The sequence below is a fragment of the Acinonyx jubatus genome, chromosome D4 (assembly GCF_027475565.1).
Source record: "Acinonyx jubatus isolate Ajub_Pintada_27869175 chromosome D4, VMU_Ajub_asm_v1.0, whole genome shotgun sequence".
In the NCBI taxonomy this organism is placed as follows: Eukaryota; Metazoa; Chordata; class Mammalia; order Carnivora; family Felidae; genus Acinonyx; species Acinonyx jubatus.
In genome coordinates this window covers 38474729-38491628 of record NC_069391.1, presented here as the reverse complement: position 1 = coordinate 38491628, position 16900 = coordinate 38474729, and the positions used below count along the sequence as shown (strand labels likewise).

The 16900-nt window shown below is 48.1% G+C and overlaps 1 protein-coding gene and 1 long non-coding RNA gene across 3 annotated transcripts in view; both read right to left on the bottom strand.

The window, feature by feature from the left end:
- The window catches only part of B4GALT1 (beta-1,4-galactosyltransferase 1), a 55279-nt gene extending 52288 nt beyond the window's left edge, over positions 1–2991 (bottom strand). Inside the window, exon 1 of one of the 2 annotated variants that reach the window (XM_027039284.2) lies at positions 2398–2991. In XM_027039284.2, the coding sequence (XP_026895085.1) occupies positions 2398–2815 (418 nt within the window). In that variant the 5' untranslated portion in view covers positions 2816–2991. The remainder of the gene's footprint in view (positions 1–2397) is intronic. The other variant, XM_015073555.3, reaches the window with a different exon arrangement.
- An 8107-nt stretch (positions 2992–11098) lies between these two features.
- LOC128312182 (uncharacterized) overlaps positions 11099–16900 on the bottom strand; it is a 50099-nt gene continuing 44297 nt past the window's right edge. Inside the window, exon 9 of the long non-coding RNA XR_008291136.1 lies at positions 11099–16747. This is a non-coding gene — a long non-coding RNA (uncharacterized LOC128312182). The remainder of the gene's footprint in view (positions 16748–16900) is intronic.

Genomic DNA, 16900 nt, shown 5'->3' with positions numbered 1-16900 from the left:
AAGAGCATGCCCATTACCCTCCATGTTCCAGACAGGAGCTTATCATAGCGTATGGCCCAGACCCCTGGACAACAGAAAGTAAAGCCAAGTCATGGAAAGAAACTGCAAGTAGTGAAAAGGCCGCAGTTCTAAACCCCACGGATGCTTTCTCCCATCAACCTCAAAACCACCCACAAGGGCTTTGGTTGACACCTGCCCAGATGAACAGATGGGCTCAACTCCCCTGACCCACACACTCCGAGAGACCTTCAGCTTCCTCAGGGCCCCCTCCCAGCCAGGAGCCCTCACTCCAAGAGCTGCACCCAACCACTCAAACCTAAGGGCTCAATTAAAATGAAGAAAAACCCTCTGTCTTCACTTTGTGGGACCTCCGTAGCAGCTGCCCAAACATCATGGTCCCATATGTGTCACGCTAAGGCAGCCAAGCTAGAGAAGGCCGAGGGCCTCTCTCCTCACCCTCCAAACGTTATCTCTCAGGAAGTCCCTTCAAACCACCAATTCAAAGTTCAGCTCAGAAATACCAGTAACTGGTCACCAATCACTAGCAACACCATTAGAAAACAAAACAAAGCAGAGATACAGCACCACGGGCTCTCCAGCTTCATCAAGAAGACTTCATACCTCAAACACCAATCTAATGAACATTGGAGTACTTTAATTTACTAGTTTCTTTTTTTCTGAATAAATGTCTAGGCAACAATTAAAACCAAAAAAGACAAAACCTGGCCTCTCTGGGTTCTGAGGATTTCTTCTCTCTCCTCTCCCTTCTCTCTGCTGTTCAGAGCCTTCTATCTCCACGGGAGTCTGAGAAAATGGAACTTCAAGTCCCAAGTCCTATTTGCCGTGTACTTAATGTACGCAATCTCATTTATGTTCTAAAAATAACCCTGTGAGTTAATCACCAACAACCTCATTTTACATATAAGAAAGAGATTCTGAGAAACTCTCTAAGATGCGTGAGGCCAGACACTTAGCAGCGGGGCAAATATTCAACTTTATTTTATAGAACTAGTCTCCTTCCCAGAGGGAAGTCCAATTGAGTCCAAAGGGACTCAATTTTCTGTTTACAATAAAAAAAAAAAATCCCCTTACTTCCACAATTCATGTCTGACCAATTCCAAGAGCTTCCCCCCAAACTTGATACGAAAATACTGAAGTAATCATCGGAGAAATTGAGCAAGAACATGTAGGAGGTCTTCTCTGCCAGGGCTTTGCGGGAAGGTGACAAGAGTTCCTTTTGGCAGGATGCCTGCCCTGCTGCCAGGGCCCCTCACTCAGAGCCACAAATAAACCCTGGCATTAAAAATGAGCAGCCACCTGTATGATAATCTTGGGAACAACCTGTGGCTGCCTTGGGCCTGACTGCCTGTGGATTACAGACCAAGGAAAGGTTCCCCCCCACTGCCTCCAACAGGCACGGGCTCAGACTCCTCCTGATGTGAGGAATGCAAACCCACCCACTCAAACTCCCAGTATATGCTGAAACACAGGCTGGTGGCCACATTTCCAATTATCTGGGCAAGATACCTGAGACTCTGAGCTGCTTCCTGGAAGGGACAATTCAGTGTGAACTAGTTTATAGTTTAGCCCTCCAGCCCCTATGGTACACACACTGTACTCCTACAAACACCCTCAGCCCTTAAGAGTGCTAGTTCACTTAGGTTTTGGGAACCTACAGGGGCAGGAAGCAGGGTAGGAAGGCCCCAGGGCAGGGATCTACACAAAGGAGGAACTTAACATAATAGCAACAATTTACTAAGGGTTTACCTTCATTAATGTACACCCTTGTTTATATTGTCTCATCTAGCCTTCCAAAACAAACCTGACTTAGGTACCATTTATCTTCCCCATTTAACAGACCAGAAACCAGAGGTTAAAGAGCAAGTCACTCGTCCTAATGCTCAGGAAAAGTTAACCCACACTCAGAGGAGAGTATTTCTATGGGAAGACAACGTATGTGAGCTGGATGTGAAATGGGAGGGCAACTTCCTTCCCCACTGGAGGCCTCATCATCAGTTTCCTAAACTGGAGTGGGTTACTCTGAGCTGCCTCTTGGTCCTTACCAGACTTGGCAGGGCGAAGGCTGCTCCATGCCCGAAGCAAACTCAAACTCCAAAACTTCTTGAGGCAAGGGCCAGAGCAGGGAAGTCTCCAAGGCCTGCTCTGCTTCTGGGAACAGAGGGGCCTGCAGTTTCCTTGTACCACCCCCGCCCCAGCCTTCCACGTAAATCCAAAAAAATCTCGCCTCCCACCCTCTCCCTACATCCAGCCCGGAACCTCTGTTTGGGACTAGGGACTCCGATCCGGAACTGGGGGGCTGAATATCCTGGAAGAGGGCATGGGCGAACGTCCAGGGGACCCTATCGGGGAAATTCGGGAAAGTCCCCGAGTCCTTACCGAGCAGCGGGGACTCCTCAGGGCATGCGAGCAGCGACAGCACTGTGGTAGAGGGCACTGGGGCCGAAGTCAAGTTGCTTGCGGGGCCGGGGCCGGGGTGAGAGTCCGCGTCTGGGCTGGAGTCGCGACCCGAGCGCAGCTCGGAGGAAGCGTCCAAAAGCGGCAGCGGCGGGGCCCCTCGGGGTCGGAGCTCCGCGGAAGGCTGCTCGATGGCGGCGGCGCCGTTTGAGCCGCCCTGCAGCGGTGTAGGGACTCCCACCAGCTGAGGCAGGCGGTTCAAGTCGCGGCCCGCCAGGTAGTAGACGAGGGTGACGCCAAGATGCAGCGCGCAGACCGCCACGAGCAGGCGGCAGGCCCGCTGCAGGGACGCGCCCGGCATCGCCGCGCTGCCGCCCAGGAGCGGCTCCCGAAACCTCATCTTCCCGCCGCCGCTTTAAGAGGCGGGTGGGCTACCGCGGGGGGGAGGGGGGCGGCCCGCCCGCGGGCCGCCGGCCAGGCGCTGCCCGACCACGGCTCTTGGGGGAGGGGCTGGAGGGGAGGCAGGGGAGCGCAGCGCCGGGTGGCAGGCGGCGGAACGCCGAGACTCCGACCAGCGCGGCCGCCCAGCGACTAGAAGTGCGCCCGAGGCGCGGGCGGGGGCGGGGGCGGGGCCGTCGGTTGGAGCGGGGTTTTCGGGACTGGAGCAGGGGGGCGGGGCCTCTGGGGCGGAGCCGCGGTGCGCGGGCGGGGACTCGGGAGGCGGGGCGCTGCAGGGGGCGGGGCCGTCTCCAAGCGCGGCTGGCTGCCCCCGGGCGCGGCGCTGAGCGTTCGGGTTCCCACACCGCCCTCCTCCCGAGCCCTTGCCCTGTGGCTTCGGTTGCTACCCAGCCGCACCGCCGCCGCCTCCTTCTCTTACTCACCCCTCCTCCTCCTCCTGGCTGCCCTCCAGAGGCGCCACCACTTCCTGCGGTGCTGAAGGGCTGGGGTACGGGCCTGGGCCTACACGCGGTGGCGCAGAGAGACGCTGGTTGCTGATTTGATGGGTGGGGGGACTCGGCGGCGTTCCGGCCCGGGGCTCGGTAGGCCTGGTGGGTCTGGAAGAGGGACGGAAAAGAGTTGTCCAAGAAACGGGCTTCGACGCCGGGCGGGAGGTGGAACAGCTGAGGAGGGATTCTCTGGGACGTTCGGTACCCCTCCCTTGGCGGGGCTAGGCCCCTCTACCAATGTAAGGACCCAGCAAGGAGGCGCGGCTCACCCTGGCCCCGTGGAGGAGACAGTGCACAAGTCTCCGCTTGCCTGGCTAACTCACCTGCAGCCCAGCCTAGGGCAAAGGCCCACCCAGCTTGGTTTTGGGTGTGTGGAGTGCCTCCTCTACGTGCATCCTGCCCCGAGAGGATGTGTGCTTTGAGCAGGAGAGTGGCAAGAAGCCTCAGTAACTCCCATTACTGACAAACAGATCCCCCAGCTTTGTTTATATAGTCTGTGTGAACCCAGACACAATCCCATGAAGTAGGAATTACCCCCATTTTACAGATAAAGAGTTAAAGGCTTGGATGTGAGGGCTATCTGGCTGCGACATCTGTCACCCCATTGATCGCCAGGGTTGATTCGGCTGATCTGGCTGGCTAGGAGGGTGTCCCCTTCCTCCCTCTCTGCTCCAGGTGCATCCCTCCGGAAGCTGTGGTCTTGGTCGAAAAGGACAACCTTCCCACTACCTTCCCGGATAGAGGATCGGCCTTCCATCAAGGTTATAGGAGTAGCTGCGCTCCTCTCCAAACAAGCTCTGGAGGTCCATTTGTAGGAGAATGTAGGGTGGTCAAGCTTCCAAAACTCCAGATACATTCAAATGAGGCACAGCACGTGGCAGTCTGTCTTTATTAAAAAAAAAAAAAATTGCTCAGGATTAGGCGTTGGCTGGGGAAAAAAAAAAAGTTAAAGGCTCAAGAAGGCTAAAAACTTGCTTAAGGGGACGTCCGGGTGGGTCAGTCGGTTAAGCATCTGACTTGATTTCAGCTCAGGTCATGATCCCACGGTTTGTGAGATCCAACCCTGCTTCCTGGCTCTGCTGACAGCACAAAGCCTACTTGGGATTCTCTCTCTGGCCCTCCCCTGTGTGCACTCTCTCTCTCAAAATAAATAAACTTAAAAAAAAACTTGCCTAAGATCCCACAGCTGGTGAGGGACAGTCAGAATTCTGTCTTCAAAACCTTTATACACCACACATTTAACCCTTGTTGATTTGCAGGTAAGGGCTGGAGGCTATCGGGGTGATAGGCCTAGGCACTGAAGTTGTGTGGTTCAAATTTGACTCAGAGGCCACTCCTCAGGCACACCTGATGCCTGAGTGAGCAGGGGCACCTGACCCCTGAGAAAGACCCATGAGAGTGCTATTATTTATGTGGATGGAGAGGGTGACAGCTCTGGCAGCCAACTCTAAAGTGGAGGGAATGATAGCAAGAGCTAGCATAGATTGAGAGTTTACTATATGCCAGTCAAACACAAGCCTAACTGCTTTATATGCATTGTCTCAATCCTAACAACACTTTGAAGTAGGTACTTGTTCCTGTCTCCATTTCACAGCTGAGAAAACTGAGGCTCAGGAGTTCACTCTTGGTTGTGATTATACAGGATACTTTCTTCACTTGCCTTTCTGGACACCAGGCTTTCCTGATCTTCCTCACTTCACTGGTCACTCCTCTGTCTCCCTTGTGGGTTTCTCCTCCTCTTCACCCATTGTTGAAGGCCCCAGGCCACTGTCTATGATGCTCTTTTCTGTCAGTACTGAATCCCTAGGAGTGATTTATAACATCTGTATGCTAATAACCACAAAATTTCTGTCTTCCCAGCTGTTGAAAGCCTCAGAACATGGCACATGATACTCTTTTCTGTCTACACACTCCCTAGGAGTAATTTATAATAATTGTTTGCTGATGACTGCAACATTTCTATCTCCAGCCTAGATCTTCAGACTGATTTTCAAGTGTCTCAAACCAGTCTCTCAAACTCAATACATCCTGCCCTCAATAACCTACTCCTTATACTCCACTCTCATTCTTATCTACGTCAGGGAATGGCACCATTGCTCATCCAGTTCCTCAAGCCCAAAACCTAAAAGGTATCCTTGTTGTGCCTCTCTTATGCTCAAACGCCATTTCCAATCCCTTGGCAAGTTTTGTCAGTGCTACCTTTAAATCATCAGAATTAACCACTTATTAATTCTGTTGCAACTATCTTGGACCAAGCCACCATCATCTTGGCCTGGGTTATATGGTAGCCTCCTAATTGGTCACCCTGCTTTCACCTTCTCCGTGCCCCCCTCCACAGTCTGTTCTCCAAACAGCATTTAGGAAGATCTTTGTAAGCATCAATCAGGTCATGCCATTTTCAGAATGAAATCCAAATATGTAGGAGCCCTATCTAATTGGTTCCTAGCTCTCCTCCCCACCCACGTCTATCACTCCCTACCTGCTCTACCTGCTTTAGCCACACTAACCTAATTGCTGTTCTCTTATTTTGCTTATTTTTTCCTGCCTCAGGGCCTTTATACTTTCTATTCACTTAGTCTTAAATAGTCTTCCCCCATATTTCATTCAGATTTCTCAAATGTCACCTTAAGAAAGAGGTCTTTTTAGACTACCCTATGTGGAATAGTTCCAAATATACTTAGCCTGCATGATTTTTTTCAGAGCATGTATCACTACCCAGCACTATATATTTATTTATTGTTGTCTGTCTCCCTTATTAGACGATGGGCTCCATGAATGCAGGAACTTTCATTTGCTACTGTATCCTCAGCTCCTGGAACTGAACTGGCACTTAGTTGACACTTAGTAAATATTTGTAAAAATTACTAAAATTAGTAAAAATTACTAAGTTGACACTTAGTAAATACCTAATAAATGAGGGGCACCTAAGTGGCTCAGTCAGTTAAGCATCTGACTCTTGATTTCAGCTCAGGTCATGATCTCACGGTTCATGAGTTCAAACCCTGTGTCGGGCTCCACGCTGACAGCGCAGAGCCTGCTTGGGATTGTCTGTATCCCTGTCGCTCTGCCCCTCCCCAGCGTGTGCACACGTGCTCTCTCTCTCTCTCTCTCTCTCTCTCAAAAATAATTAATTTTAAAAAACTGTTAAATGAATGCTTATGATCATCTTGATTATGTGGGAAGGGGATAAGAACTATTGTTAAGTTATTTATTTGTTTGTTTGTTGCTAAATTATTTGAAACACGTAAGTTAAGAGCTGTTCACCAGGGAGCTGCTGAAGGTGAAGCTGACCCCAACAGCCTATGCCTAGAGGAAAATGCCTGACCAATGAGTGAGGAGGGTTATAACAGACCCCATCTGAAAAATGAGAAGGGAAAATGAAGATATGTCTTCCTTGTGTCCAGATGATGGGCAGGAGACAGGACTGAGGGGAGGTTAGGGGGTCACAGAACTATCCCAGAACCCTCTCTGTGGCCAGGAAGCAAGGAAACTGCTAACTATCTATTCCTTGGGAGCATGCAGAGCCCACAAGTTTCCCACGAGCTTTATCAGCACCCCCACCCCCATCTAGAGGTGCCTAGAATTGGTAAATTTTTTGCTTCAGAAAGGTCCAGAGACCAGAAACCTTCAGAACAATATTGTCCAGCTGTCCAAACATGAACTGGTATTGCAGACAGACCCAAGACAACTTTCTCCAGCCCTTTCCACTTTCACCTTTGTCAGGTTGAAAACTAATCCCATCAGAGGAGATACCGGAAGAGGAAGTTGCAGTGCTGACTGGCCAAAAACTGGAATCTGGGTTTTGTAGTTTGCCTGTTGAGTGTTGATCTGCCCAGAATTACCCACCTCCCCACTTCTCCCCGCAGGCTGCCCGCAGGTAGACATTTCCTCTACCCTTTCACAGCACCCTTATCTGCACCTGTCAGTTTACATTTCTCTTTTACCTTAGTAGATCAGAAGGACATAGAATAGTGCCTGGCACACAGTAGACAGTTGTTTCAGTTATCTAGATCTGCATAAGATATTACCCCAAAACTTAGTGTCTTCAAACTAACCATTTCTATCTCACAGTTGTTCTGCTTCACATGGTGTCATCTGGGGCACTGGCAGGGTCAAAAGTCCCCAAATGATTTCACTCACACTGGCAGTTTGTGTAGGCTAGAGGCTGACTGAGAATGATCGTGGGTCAGGGGCCTTGGCTCTTCTCCATTTGGACCTCTCCATAAAGGCCTCTCACATGGCTGCTCGGGTTTCCTCACAAAATGAAAGGTACATTCTAAGAAGGAGCATTTCAAGACAAGGTAAGAAGATGTAGACCCCTTAAGGCCCAGCCTTAAGCATCACTTCTTTGGATATTTTACGTAAAACAACTTACTGAGCAGTCCAGATTGAAGGGGAGTAGATGTCTCCTCTTCTGGGTGGGTGGACAAGTAAAGAATCGGCAGCCATCTTTTTTTTTTTTTAATGTTTTATTTATTTTTGAGAAAGAGAGAGATACAGAGCTCGAGCAGGGGAGGGGCAGAGAGTGGGAGACACAGAATCCGAAGCAGGTTCCAGGCTCTGAACTGTCAACACAGAGCCCAATGTAGGGCTCAAACTCACAGACCACGAGACCATGACCAGAGCCAAAGCCAGACGCTTAACCCAATTAGGCACCCCGGCAGCTACCTATTTTTTAATCCACTGTAGTTTTCCCAGTGGCCACAAATTATTTAGGAAAAATTTGAGCATGAAAATAAATATTGATAGAAACAGTTCACAGCCAATTGAACAAAATAAGAAACCATGTGTTCATACTGAATAAATGAAGAAATGAACATTTGATGAGTAACAAGATATTTACATAATTTCAAAGTACCTCCTCCACAATATGCTTACAATTTCAATGGGAAACATTAGAAAAATCCAAATTTTAAAACATTCTTGAAAATAACTATCTTGACCTCTTTAAAAAATGTCAAGTTCATGATAGTAAATGAAAAACTGGAGAACTTTTCCCCCACTGAAGGAGACTAAAGAGACGTGATGACCAAATGCAACACTGTGATTCTGAAGTGGATCCTTCTGCTATAAAATATTTTGGGGATGACCAGTGAAACTTGAATGCAGACTAAGGATAAGGATAGTATTGTATCGATGTTAATTTCCTAATTTTGATGGTTGCATTGTGGTTATGTTCGAAATATGCATATATTTATGGGGTGGGGTGCCTGGGTGGCTAAATCCGTTAAGCGTCTGACTTTGGCTCAGGTCATGATCATAGTTCATGAGTTTGAGCCATACACTGGGCTCTCTGCTGTCAGCTCAGAGCCCACTTTGGATCCTCTGGCTCCCTCTCTCCCTCCTCTTTCTCTGCCTCACTCTCTCTCTCTCTCTCTCTCTCTCAAAAATAAACAAACATTAAAAAAAATTTATAAAAACGAAAGAGAGAAAGAAGGAAATAGGGGCACCTGGATGGCTCATCGGTTAAATGTCCAACTCTTAATTTTTTTTTCCAACTCTTAATTTCAGCTCAAGTTATGATCTCACGATTTGTAAGATAGAGCCCTGTGTCAGCCTCTACAGGTTCTGTGGGCTCAGTGTGGAGTCTGCTTGGGATTCTCTCTCTCCCTCTCTCTCTGCCCCTCCCCCACTTGTTCTCTCTCTCTTTCTCTCTCCCCCCCCAAAATAAATAAACATAAGAAAGAAAGAAAGAAAGAAAGAAAGAAAGAAAGAAAGAAAGAAAGAAGGAAGGAAGGAAGGAAGGAAGGAAGGAAGGAAGGAAGGAAGGAAGGAAGGAAGGAAGGAAGGAATAATAGGCATTGGTCCTTAGGAAATCTGAGATCCAATCATGTATGTCACCAATTCCCCCTTCTCCAGAGTCAGGGAATGTGATACCTATCATTTCCACTGTTCTTCATACTTTGTGGTTGATTTCCTTCCCTGTCCTGATCATTTTTTGACCAGGTCCAGTCTGCCTATTTCCTTCATGAAAGACTAGTGCTCAGGACTGGTTGTGGCGTTCTAGCTGGGGTCCAAGTGACAGAACAGAGAAGGATAATCAGTTGCCTTCATAGTTCCAAGTATCAGATTTTCATCGATGCCTTCTAACACAACATTCACTTTTTGATGTCCATGTTAAACTAAGAGACAGGGCTGAAGACAGAATCCTAGAAGACTGGAAACACCCTACAAGTTGACTTGGATCCTTTAAATGCAGTCACTGTGCCAACCAGGGTTTTTGACTGCAAAACAGTAATTACACCACTTCTCTGCCATGGCCACCGCTGCCAGTGAATACTCAGCACCACCACTTCAAGACTGCTCAAGCTGCTGCTGCTGTTGCCATGAACACTTCCCACACTATCCTTGCCTCTTAGCATCATCCCCTAAGAAGTCAAAGTCCTTGGTCCAATTCACACGCTTGAGTCCTAGCTGCCAGGAAGTGAAAAGGAGAATCTTCTTTCTGCTTCCATGGTGGAAGCCAGGGAACTACAACCCTCCAACATTATATTATTATTAGAAAATTATTCCAGGGCGCCTGGGTGGCTCAGTCAGTTAAGCATCTGGCTTCGGCTCAGGTCATGGTATATGGTATATGAGTTCAAGCCCAGCATCGGGCTCTCTGCTATCAGCCAAGAGCCCACTTGGGATCCTCTGTCTCCCTCTCTCTCTCTGCCCCCTCCCATTCATGCATGCTCGCACTCTCTCTCCCTCTCTCAGCAATAAGTAAACATTTTTTAAAATATTAAAAAAAGAAAATTATTCCAAAATAAGGGATTGTACGCTGAGTGGACAAATAAAATGACAAAGATTCACTCCAGTCATTCAGCAGGTTACTCTTCCTCTTGATGGTACTATCATTCAACCCATTTTTCTCATTTTACCTACAAGAATATCATGGCAGAGATTGTTAAAGTCCCTGCTGAAGATCCAATTTGCCAACAATCAGTTACAGCTCTGTGATCTATCAGTTCAGGGACCCGTCATAAAAGGAAATTTGATTGCCCTTGCCTTGACTTGTTCTGGGAGATCTCTACTTCCCTTATATCTTTAAAAACCAATTTTGGGGGCGCCTGGGTGGCTCAGTTGGTTAAGCATCCAACTTCAGCTCAGGTCATGATCTCATGGTTTGTGAGTTCCAGCCCCGCGTCAGGCTCTGTGCTGACAGCTCAGAGCCTGTAGCCTGCATCGGATTCTGTGTCTCCTTCTCTCATTGCCCCTCCCCCACTTGTGCTCTGCTTCTGTCTCTCAAAAATAAATGTAAAAAAAATTTTTTTAATTAAAAAAATCAATTTTTGGGTAAAAGTATAGTTTGCAGGGTCAACTTGTTCTCTTTGTAATGGACAGGTGTTAATTTTGTTTACTCTTTATTCATTCATCCTTATGGTAAGAGGAGGTCCATTCTTACTGTGTGGTTGGGGTAGCCTAACCTCAAAACTCAAATACCATATAATTAATTGGGATAGGGCTCCTTGGTGGACTCATATTGGCCAATCAGAGCACTGTTTCCCTCTGGCCACAGCAATTGGCTCAACAATTGACACATGATCCAAGGAGGCCAAGAAGCAAAGAACCCATCTTCCCTCAGGACTTCTGAGTGAGAAATATGGACAAACACTGAGAAAAAAATCTCTTTCGTTCCTCTGGGGTGACCAGCTTGGAGTTGCCAAGGGTATTATATTAGTTTTCTAAGATTCTGTAACAAATTGCCAAACGTTCAGTGGCTTAAAACCAAAGAGCTTCATTCTCTCACAGCTATGGAAGCTAGAAATCTGAAATTAGGAGGTTAGTAGGGCCATCCTCCTTCTGAAATCTCTAGGAAAGAATCTTTCCTTGCCTCTTCTTGCTCCCGGTGGCTCCCAGCAACCACAGTGTTCATTGGCTTTTAGCTGCATCACTCCAATCTGCCTCCATGTTCACATGGCCTTCTCTGTGTGTATGTTTCTCTCCTGTCAGTGTGTCCTCTCCTCTTCTTACTAGGACACCAATCACTGGAAATAGGGCCCACTCTAATCCAGTATGACCTCATCTTGACTTAACTAATTGCATCTGCAAAGACCTATTTCCAAACAAGATTTATTCTGAGGGAAGACATGAATTTCAAGGGTTCCCTATTTCACCCCCTACAGCTATCAAGTGGAAAGAGCCTGCCTGAGAATTAAGCCAACATGGAGTCATGGGGTATGTGTCCTAGTATGGCCATATCTGGCCCTGTACTGATCAATTATATGAATTGGCGAATCTCCCCCTCTTTGCCTTAAGTCATCTTGAAGTGACAGAAAGAAACTGACTACCACCGTTACTTTTGTAAAATTAGAAAGTCATTTGCACATGACCCATGTTCCAAACTTCTCCCATCCTCCAAAAATCTCTGACAGGGATTGTGCAATCCCACTTGGAGGTGGAATGGATTTACTTCGTTTACTTCATTTGGCCAGGAAACAAATTTATGTTGAGCAGCTAGACGATTTCTTATAATGCATCCCACCATTATTCCTTGCTTTCAATTTTTATTATGGAAAATTTCAAAAATACACAAAAGTGGGGAGAATAGTATAATGAACCTCAATGTTTCTATCACCCCATGTTTGCTTCATCTACACCTCCAACTTCCCTCCATCTCCTGCAGGATTACTTCAAAACTCAGATACTATATAAGTAATTTATCCTCTTCAACCACTATTCTAAGTTTTAAATCCCCTCATTACTGTATTCGAAGACTTTTGTGCTTTGCAAGACTAAACAAGGCACTTTGGACATAGCGTCCACCAGAGTCTGCTGAATGGAGTCCCTGCCCTCAGAATTTCCAATCTATTAGGAGAGATAAGACAAGAAGCCCCTCCAGTACTTATCAAACTTTAGTGTACACCATCTGGGGAGATGTTAAAATGCAGAAGCTACTCAAATATTTGTGAGGGGGTGGGAAATATGTGGGAGGGGGTAGGGAATTCTGCAGTTCTAATAAAGACTACAATGCTGCTGGTCTGTCAAAGGAGAAAAGACAGGGTACTGTATAAGGTAGAGGTGACAGGTCACCAGGCTTAAGAACTGTCTTTTGAATACCACAGTTACTCAAACTAATTTTTACAATATTTCAGAGTGAGAAGAACACTGAACCAAGCACTGAGGGATCCAGAGAGGAAATTTTATAAACTCTGGGAAGGAAAGGCACAGTTACCTGTCAGTTTCAGAAATCTATAGGATAGTTAGAGTGTGAAAGTGGCTAGCCAGCTCATGGTGACTCTTTTTTCAAAAAACTTTACCCTCCTGGGACTGGTCCTCCATATCCATTTTTGTACTGCTTGAACCCACCCACCAGCCATAGTTGATTGGACCAAGGGTGAGCATCTGACCCAAGCTGGGTCAATCAGAGGGTCTCTCCTGAGAATTTGGATCTGAGATTCAGGACAGTCAGTCAGACCCTAGATATGGCTGGAATTGAAATTATGTAAATATTCCACCTTCTGCCAATATACAGAGAAGCAAAGAAAACTGAGAGAATGAAACGGACCATAAAGAGGACCTAGAAATGAAGAGAGCACTACCTACATTCCTTAGGCTTCTTGCCCCGTTCTCATCCCTCCTGAGGCCTAATAGCATTTCTGTGCCCCAGAACCCAATCTCCCTATATTGAAATCTTCCAGATATTGCATGAGTGAGTTTTAGATCTCTGCAACCAAAGAGACTGACAAATAGACAAGGTCATATAACAAGTGAGGACAAAGCCAGAGAGGGAGAAGGGTTAAGAGCTGCTGGGTTTAGGAATGCAGGTCAGTGTGGGTTTACCAGACGGCTGGGCAGATGAGAGGTCATTTCTGGCCAAAACGAGGTCTCAGGAACCAGAAAAGAAACTTCCTCCCTGCAGGCAGTAGGCTGGGCCCTGCCTCTGGCTTCCTTTGAGACCACCAGGTTCATGTTGCCTGCCTGCCTGTCTGCCACTTCTCACCTGGGAATTTGCCCCAGCCTTCCTGACTGTGTTAGGACGGGCCCTACCAGAAGGCACCTTGTTTCCACTAAGCTCTAACAGCTGTGGCGTTCCTGCTCTAGAGCCACCTGACAGTATCGTCTGCTCCTCTCAGGGACCTGGGGAGAGCTGCTGCCAGTTGGTTGTTATTCTGCCCATCTTCCTCATCAGCAGGCCACTCTGTGAGTCTCCAGCCTGTGAGGTATGAGGAGTTTGTCCACAGGTGGGCCCTGAAGTCTGTGGCAATGATCCAAGCCCAGCCCTTTTGTTACAGTCGGATGGTCAACTTATTCCCGTTGGCTCAGGACTGTCCCATGTCCCAGGACCCCTCTCAGTTCTGGAAAAACTGGGAGAGTCCTCAATGGAAACCTGCCTTAGCATTGTCCTTGGAAGGGCTCATCCTAGGTCTGGTGACTCCAGACCTCCAAACCCCAGCCTCCTCAGTATCCCCACACAATTGGAATTTCTAAACTGCTTTCTGAAACCATTGCATCTTACACCTGTTGACCACACAGCAAATTAAAAGCACAGATACTCAAGCCTCCCATTCACTAATTGGCTGATCTTGGGTTAGTTATCTAAACTCTCAGTGCCTCACTGAAAAGCGGTACCAATAATACTACACCTGACTCATTGTGTTGTTGTGAGAAAAGTGAGAATAGTGCCTGACTGTATGAAAGCTGGCAATTATTGTCATGCCCCTACCCTGATCTAGTCATTGCCTCCTCCCACTAAGGAGACCCTCACTCCTGGACATGCTTCACAGTCCCAGTGGCATGGCACAGACCCAGGCATAATGGGACGACCCAGGCTGCCTACAGAGGTGTCACCTAGTCCTCCTCTCCCTGGGCTCTGAGATTGAGCCTTGGAGCAGGGCCCGGTTTCTCTCATTTCCAGGCACAGTCCCTAAAGGGGAATGCTCATGGGGCCCATTAGAAGGACCTAACAGAAAGAGATCAGCAAAGGACTTCAATGGCTTGGCCAGCCCTCTTGTGTGGACAGAGGATCCCCCTGTCTCTGGTCCCCTGCCATTGTGGCCAGTCTAGTCCCTCAACCTGCTTTCTCAGCAGCCATGCTCTCACACCTGTCAGAAATGAGAAGTCCAGAAATAAGAGATTCTGGGCCAGGAGGGACACCTCCTAAGAACTCTGCAAACAGCTACAGAATGCCTTGAGGGCATTGTGTGTGTGCACAGTGGGAGAAGTATAGGAAGTCCTTGCAGCCAGCTATTATCACATGACCATTGACTACTGGAGGTGAGGTCTGTCTGCCCACAAAGGTACCTGACCCATGTTGATTTCTTCCCCCTGTTCCCCATGGGAAGTGTGTGCACCAACTCAGGCTTTGTATGTCACAATGAAAGCAAATGCCAAAGCCCTGGTGCCGGGTTTCAGCCCCTCTAAGAGAAAACCCCAGGAGTACATGGAGGTCTTACCACCTCCTCTTGGGCCAGCCACACCAGGCCAGCTCTCAAAGGCTTCTTATGACTGTCCTTTCTCTCATCTTTCCTCACTGTGATAAATGTCCTGGGATTAGCCCTTCTGTGTTTATTGGATGAGCAATTTGTGTCTGTCTGAAAAGCTACATCTGAATAACGTTTGGCACGAGCTGAAGAAATGTGAGCCTCTGTGTTCCCCTCCAGCCAGCTCTCTGGAGCCAGCCCGTCTCCTGCCAACAGGGTTAGACAGCTCTGCTGCTGGGTCAGCAACCTAAACATGTTTGTAGGTGGGGAGAGGGGGTTGGCAGGAGGGTGAGGAAAGTGCCCACGGTGAGACCAGAAACCCAGAAGGACAGAGGAGTAGAGCAGCTTTAGAAAATCCACCAAGTGTTCTGGAGGCCCTGTAATAATTTGGAGACATCACAGATGTGATGCCCATGGTGATCACCCAGGTCTGGGGACAGGAAAATAAGGACCCCCATGCAGCTCAGGACAAAGGGTGATTACCTGGGCCCAGAGTCCCAGAGGTGAACTGCAGCAAAGGAGATTCAAAGGAGTCCAGTGAGTAGCACGAGGAGCCCAGATTTAGAAGGTTAATTAGTGTTGGGCTTTTAAGGTTTGTGTGGAGTGGGGCCAGGTGTGGAGTGTTAGGATGTAGTGAGGCTGTTGAAACACTTCCTGACTCAGGGCACCTGGGTGGTCAGTCAGTTGGGTGTCGATTTCCACTCAGGTCATGATCCCAGGGTTGTGGGATCGAGCACACCGTCAGGCTCCATACTGAGAGTGGAGCCTGCTTAGGATTCTCTCTCTCTCTCTCTCTCTCTGCCCCTTCCCCCACTTGCACATGCACACTCTCTCTCTCTCTCTAAAATAAATAAAAACAAAAATAAAAAATATTTCCTGTTCAGGTCCTGGCACTGGGGAGGACAGCTTGCAGCAATGGCCATCAGGCAACATAGTTATGAGGTGCTGAGGAGTATAGACAAAGAGGGAATTGGGTGGGTGTGTTAACAACTTCTGCCACCCCTCCTCCTCCAGCAGCCTCTGCTGTCCTCCCTCCATATTCCTCTGCTCTTCCCTTAGGGTGCACATCACTGGTCCCACATGTCCTGTGACTCAGCTCTCAGTCTTTCCTCCACCAGCACCTCACTCTCCCCAAGTGAGTGATCAGACTGAAGACAGGACACCATCTGTGTGCCCCTAACAGTGAGCATAGAACTGGCCACCAAGGAGGCATCAAAAATGGTTTGAGTAAAGGAATGAAAGTGGCTGGGACCTCAGATTTCAGTGGTCACAGACTCACAAGAAGATAGCAAATGACAGGTCAGGCAGAAGTAACAATGCAGGAAATTGGTTCATGAGTGAGAACACGGCCACCATAACACCATTCTTAGAGTCTTCTCTGGGTGGAGACCTGTAGGGTAAGTCGGCTTGATGAGACAGGCCCCTAGAGGCTCTTCTGTAACAATTCACTCGTCCTGGTGTTCACGCGGCTCCATCCATCCAGTTAATGTGTTTTGAATCCCTACCTGTATCATACGCTGTAGGATACTGTCTCCTCAAATAGAAAACAAACAAAACAGGACAACAAAACAGATGTACCCGTAAAAGGTGGTAGGAACAATCTGTGCTCTCACAGAGTGTAGGGAGAATGTTATAAATATTCGGGGGGGGAAAGCAGGTTAATTTTACTTGGAGGAGCAGGAAAGTCTTCATGGGGATGGAGGGGGACGCATTAGACCTGGACCTGGAATGAAATCTGCAAATGCACCCCAAGTGTGCTGTTCATCCTCCCCCCACCACCACTTCCCTGCTGTCAACACTCACTCAATTTGGTGGCAATGGAAGATTTTGCTAACTGATCCCTGTACCTTTTCACAAGCCCCAGGTATATCCACAGAACGCTTCTCAACACAGCAACCCAGCCAGATGATCAGAGAGGGTGCACGAGAGAAGAAAGGCATTTGCCATCACTCCTTGGAAGGCGTATATAATTGAGACCTGCAGGGGTCAGCAACAGAAGGAACAGAGTGAGGAGAGGCACAGCGGTGGGGAGACACTGAACGTGTATGATGAAGGGGAGTGGGCTGCGTCGGCCTACGAGTAAGGTCTGTGAATAGGGAACAATGGACAATGTGGCTGAGAAAGTAGGTT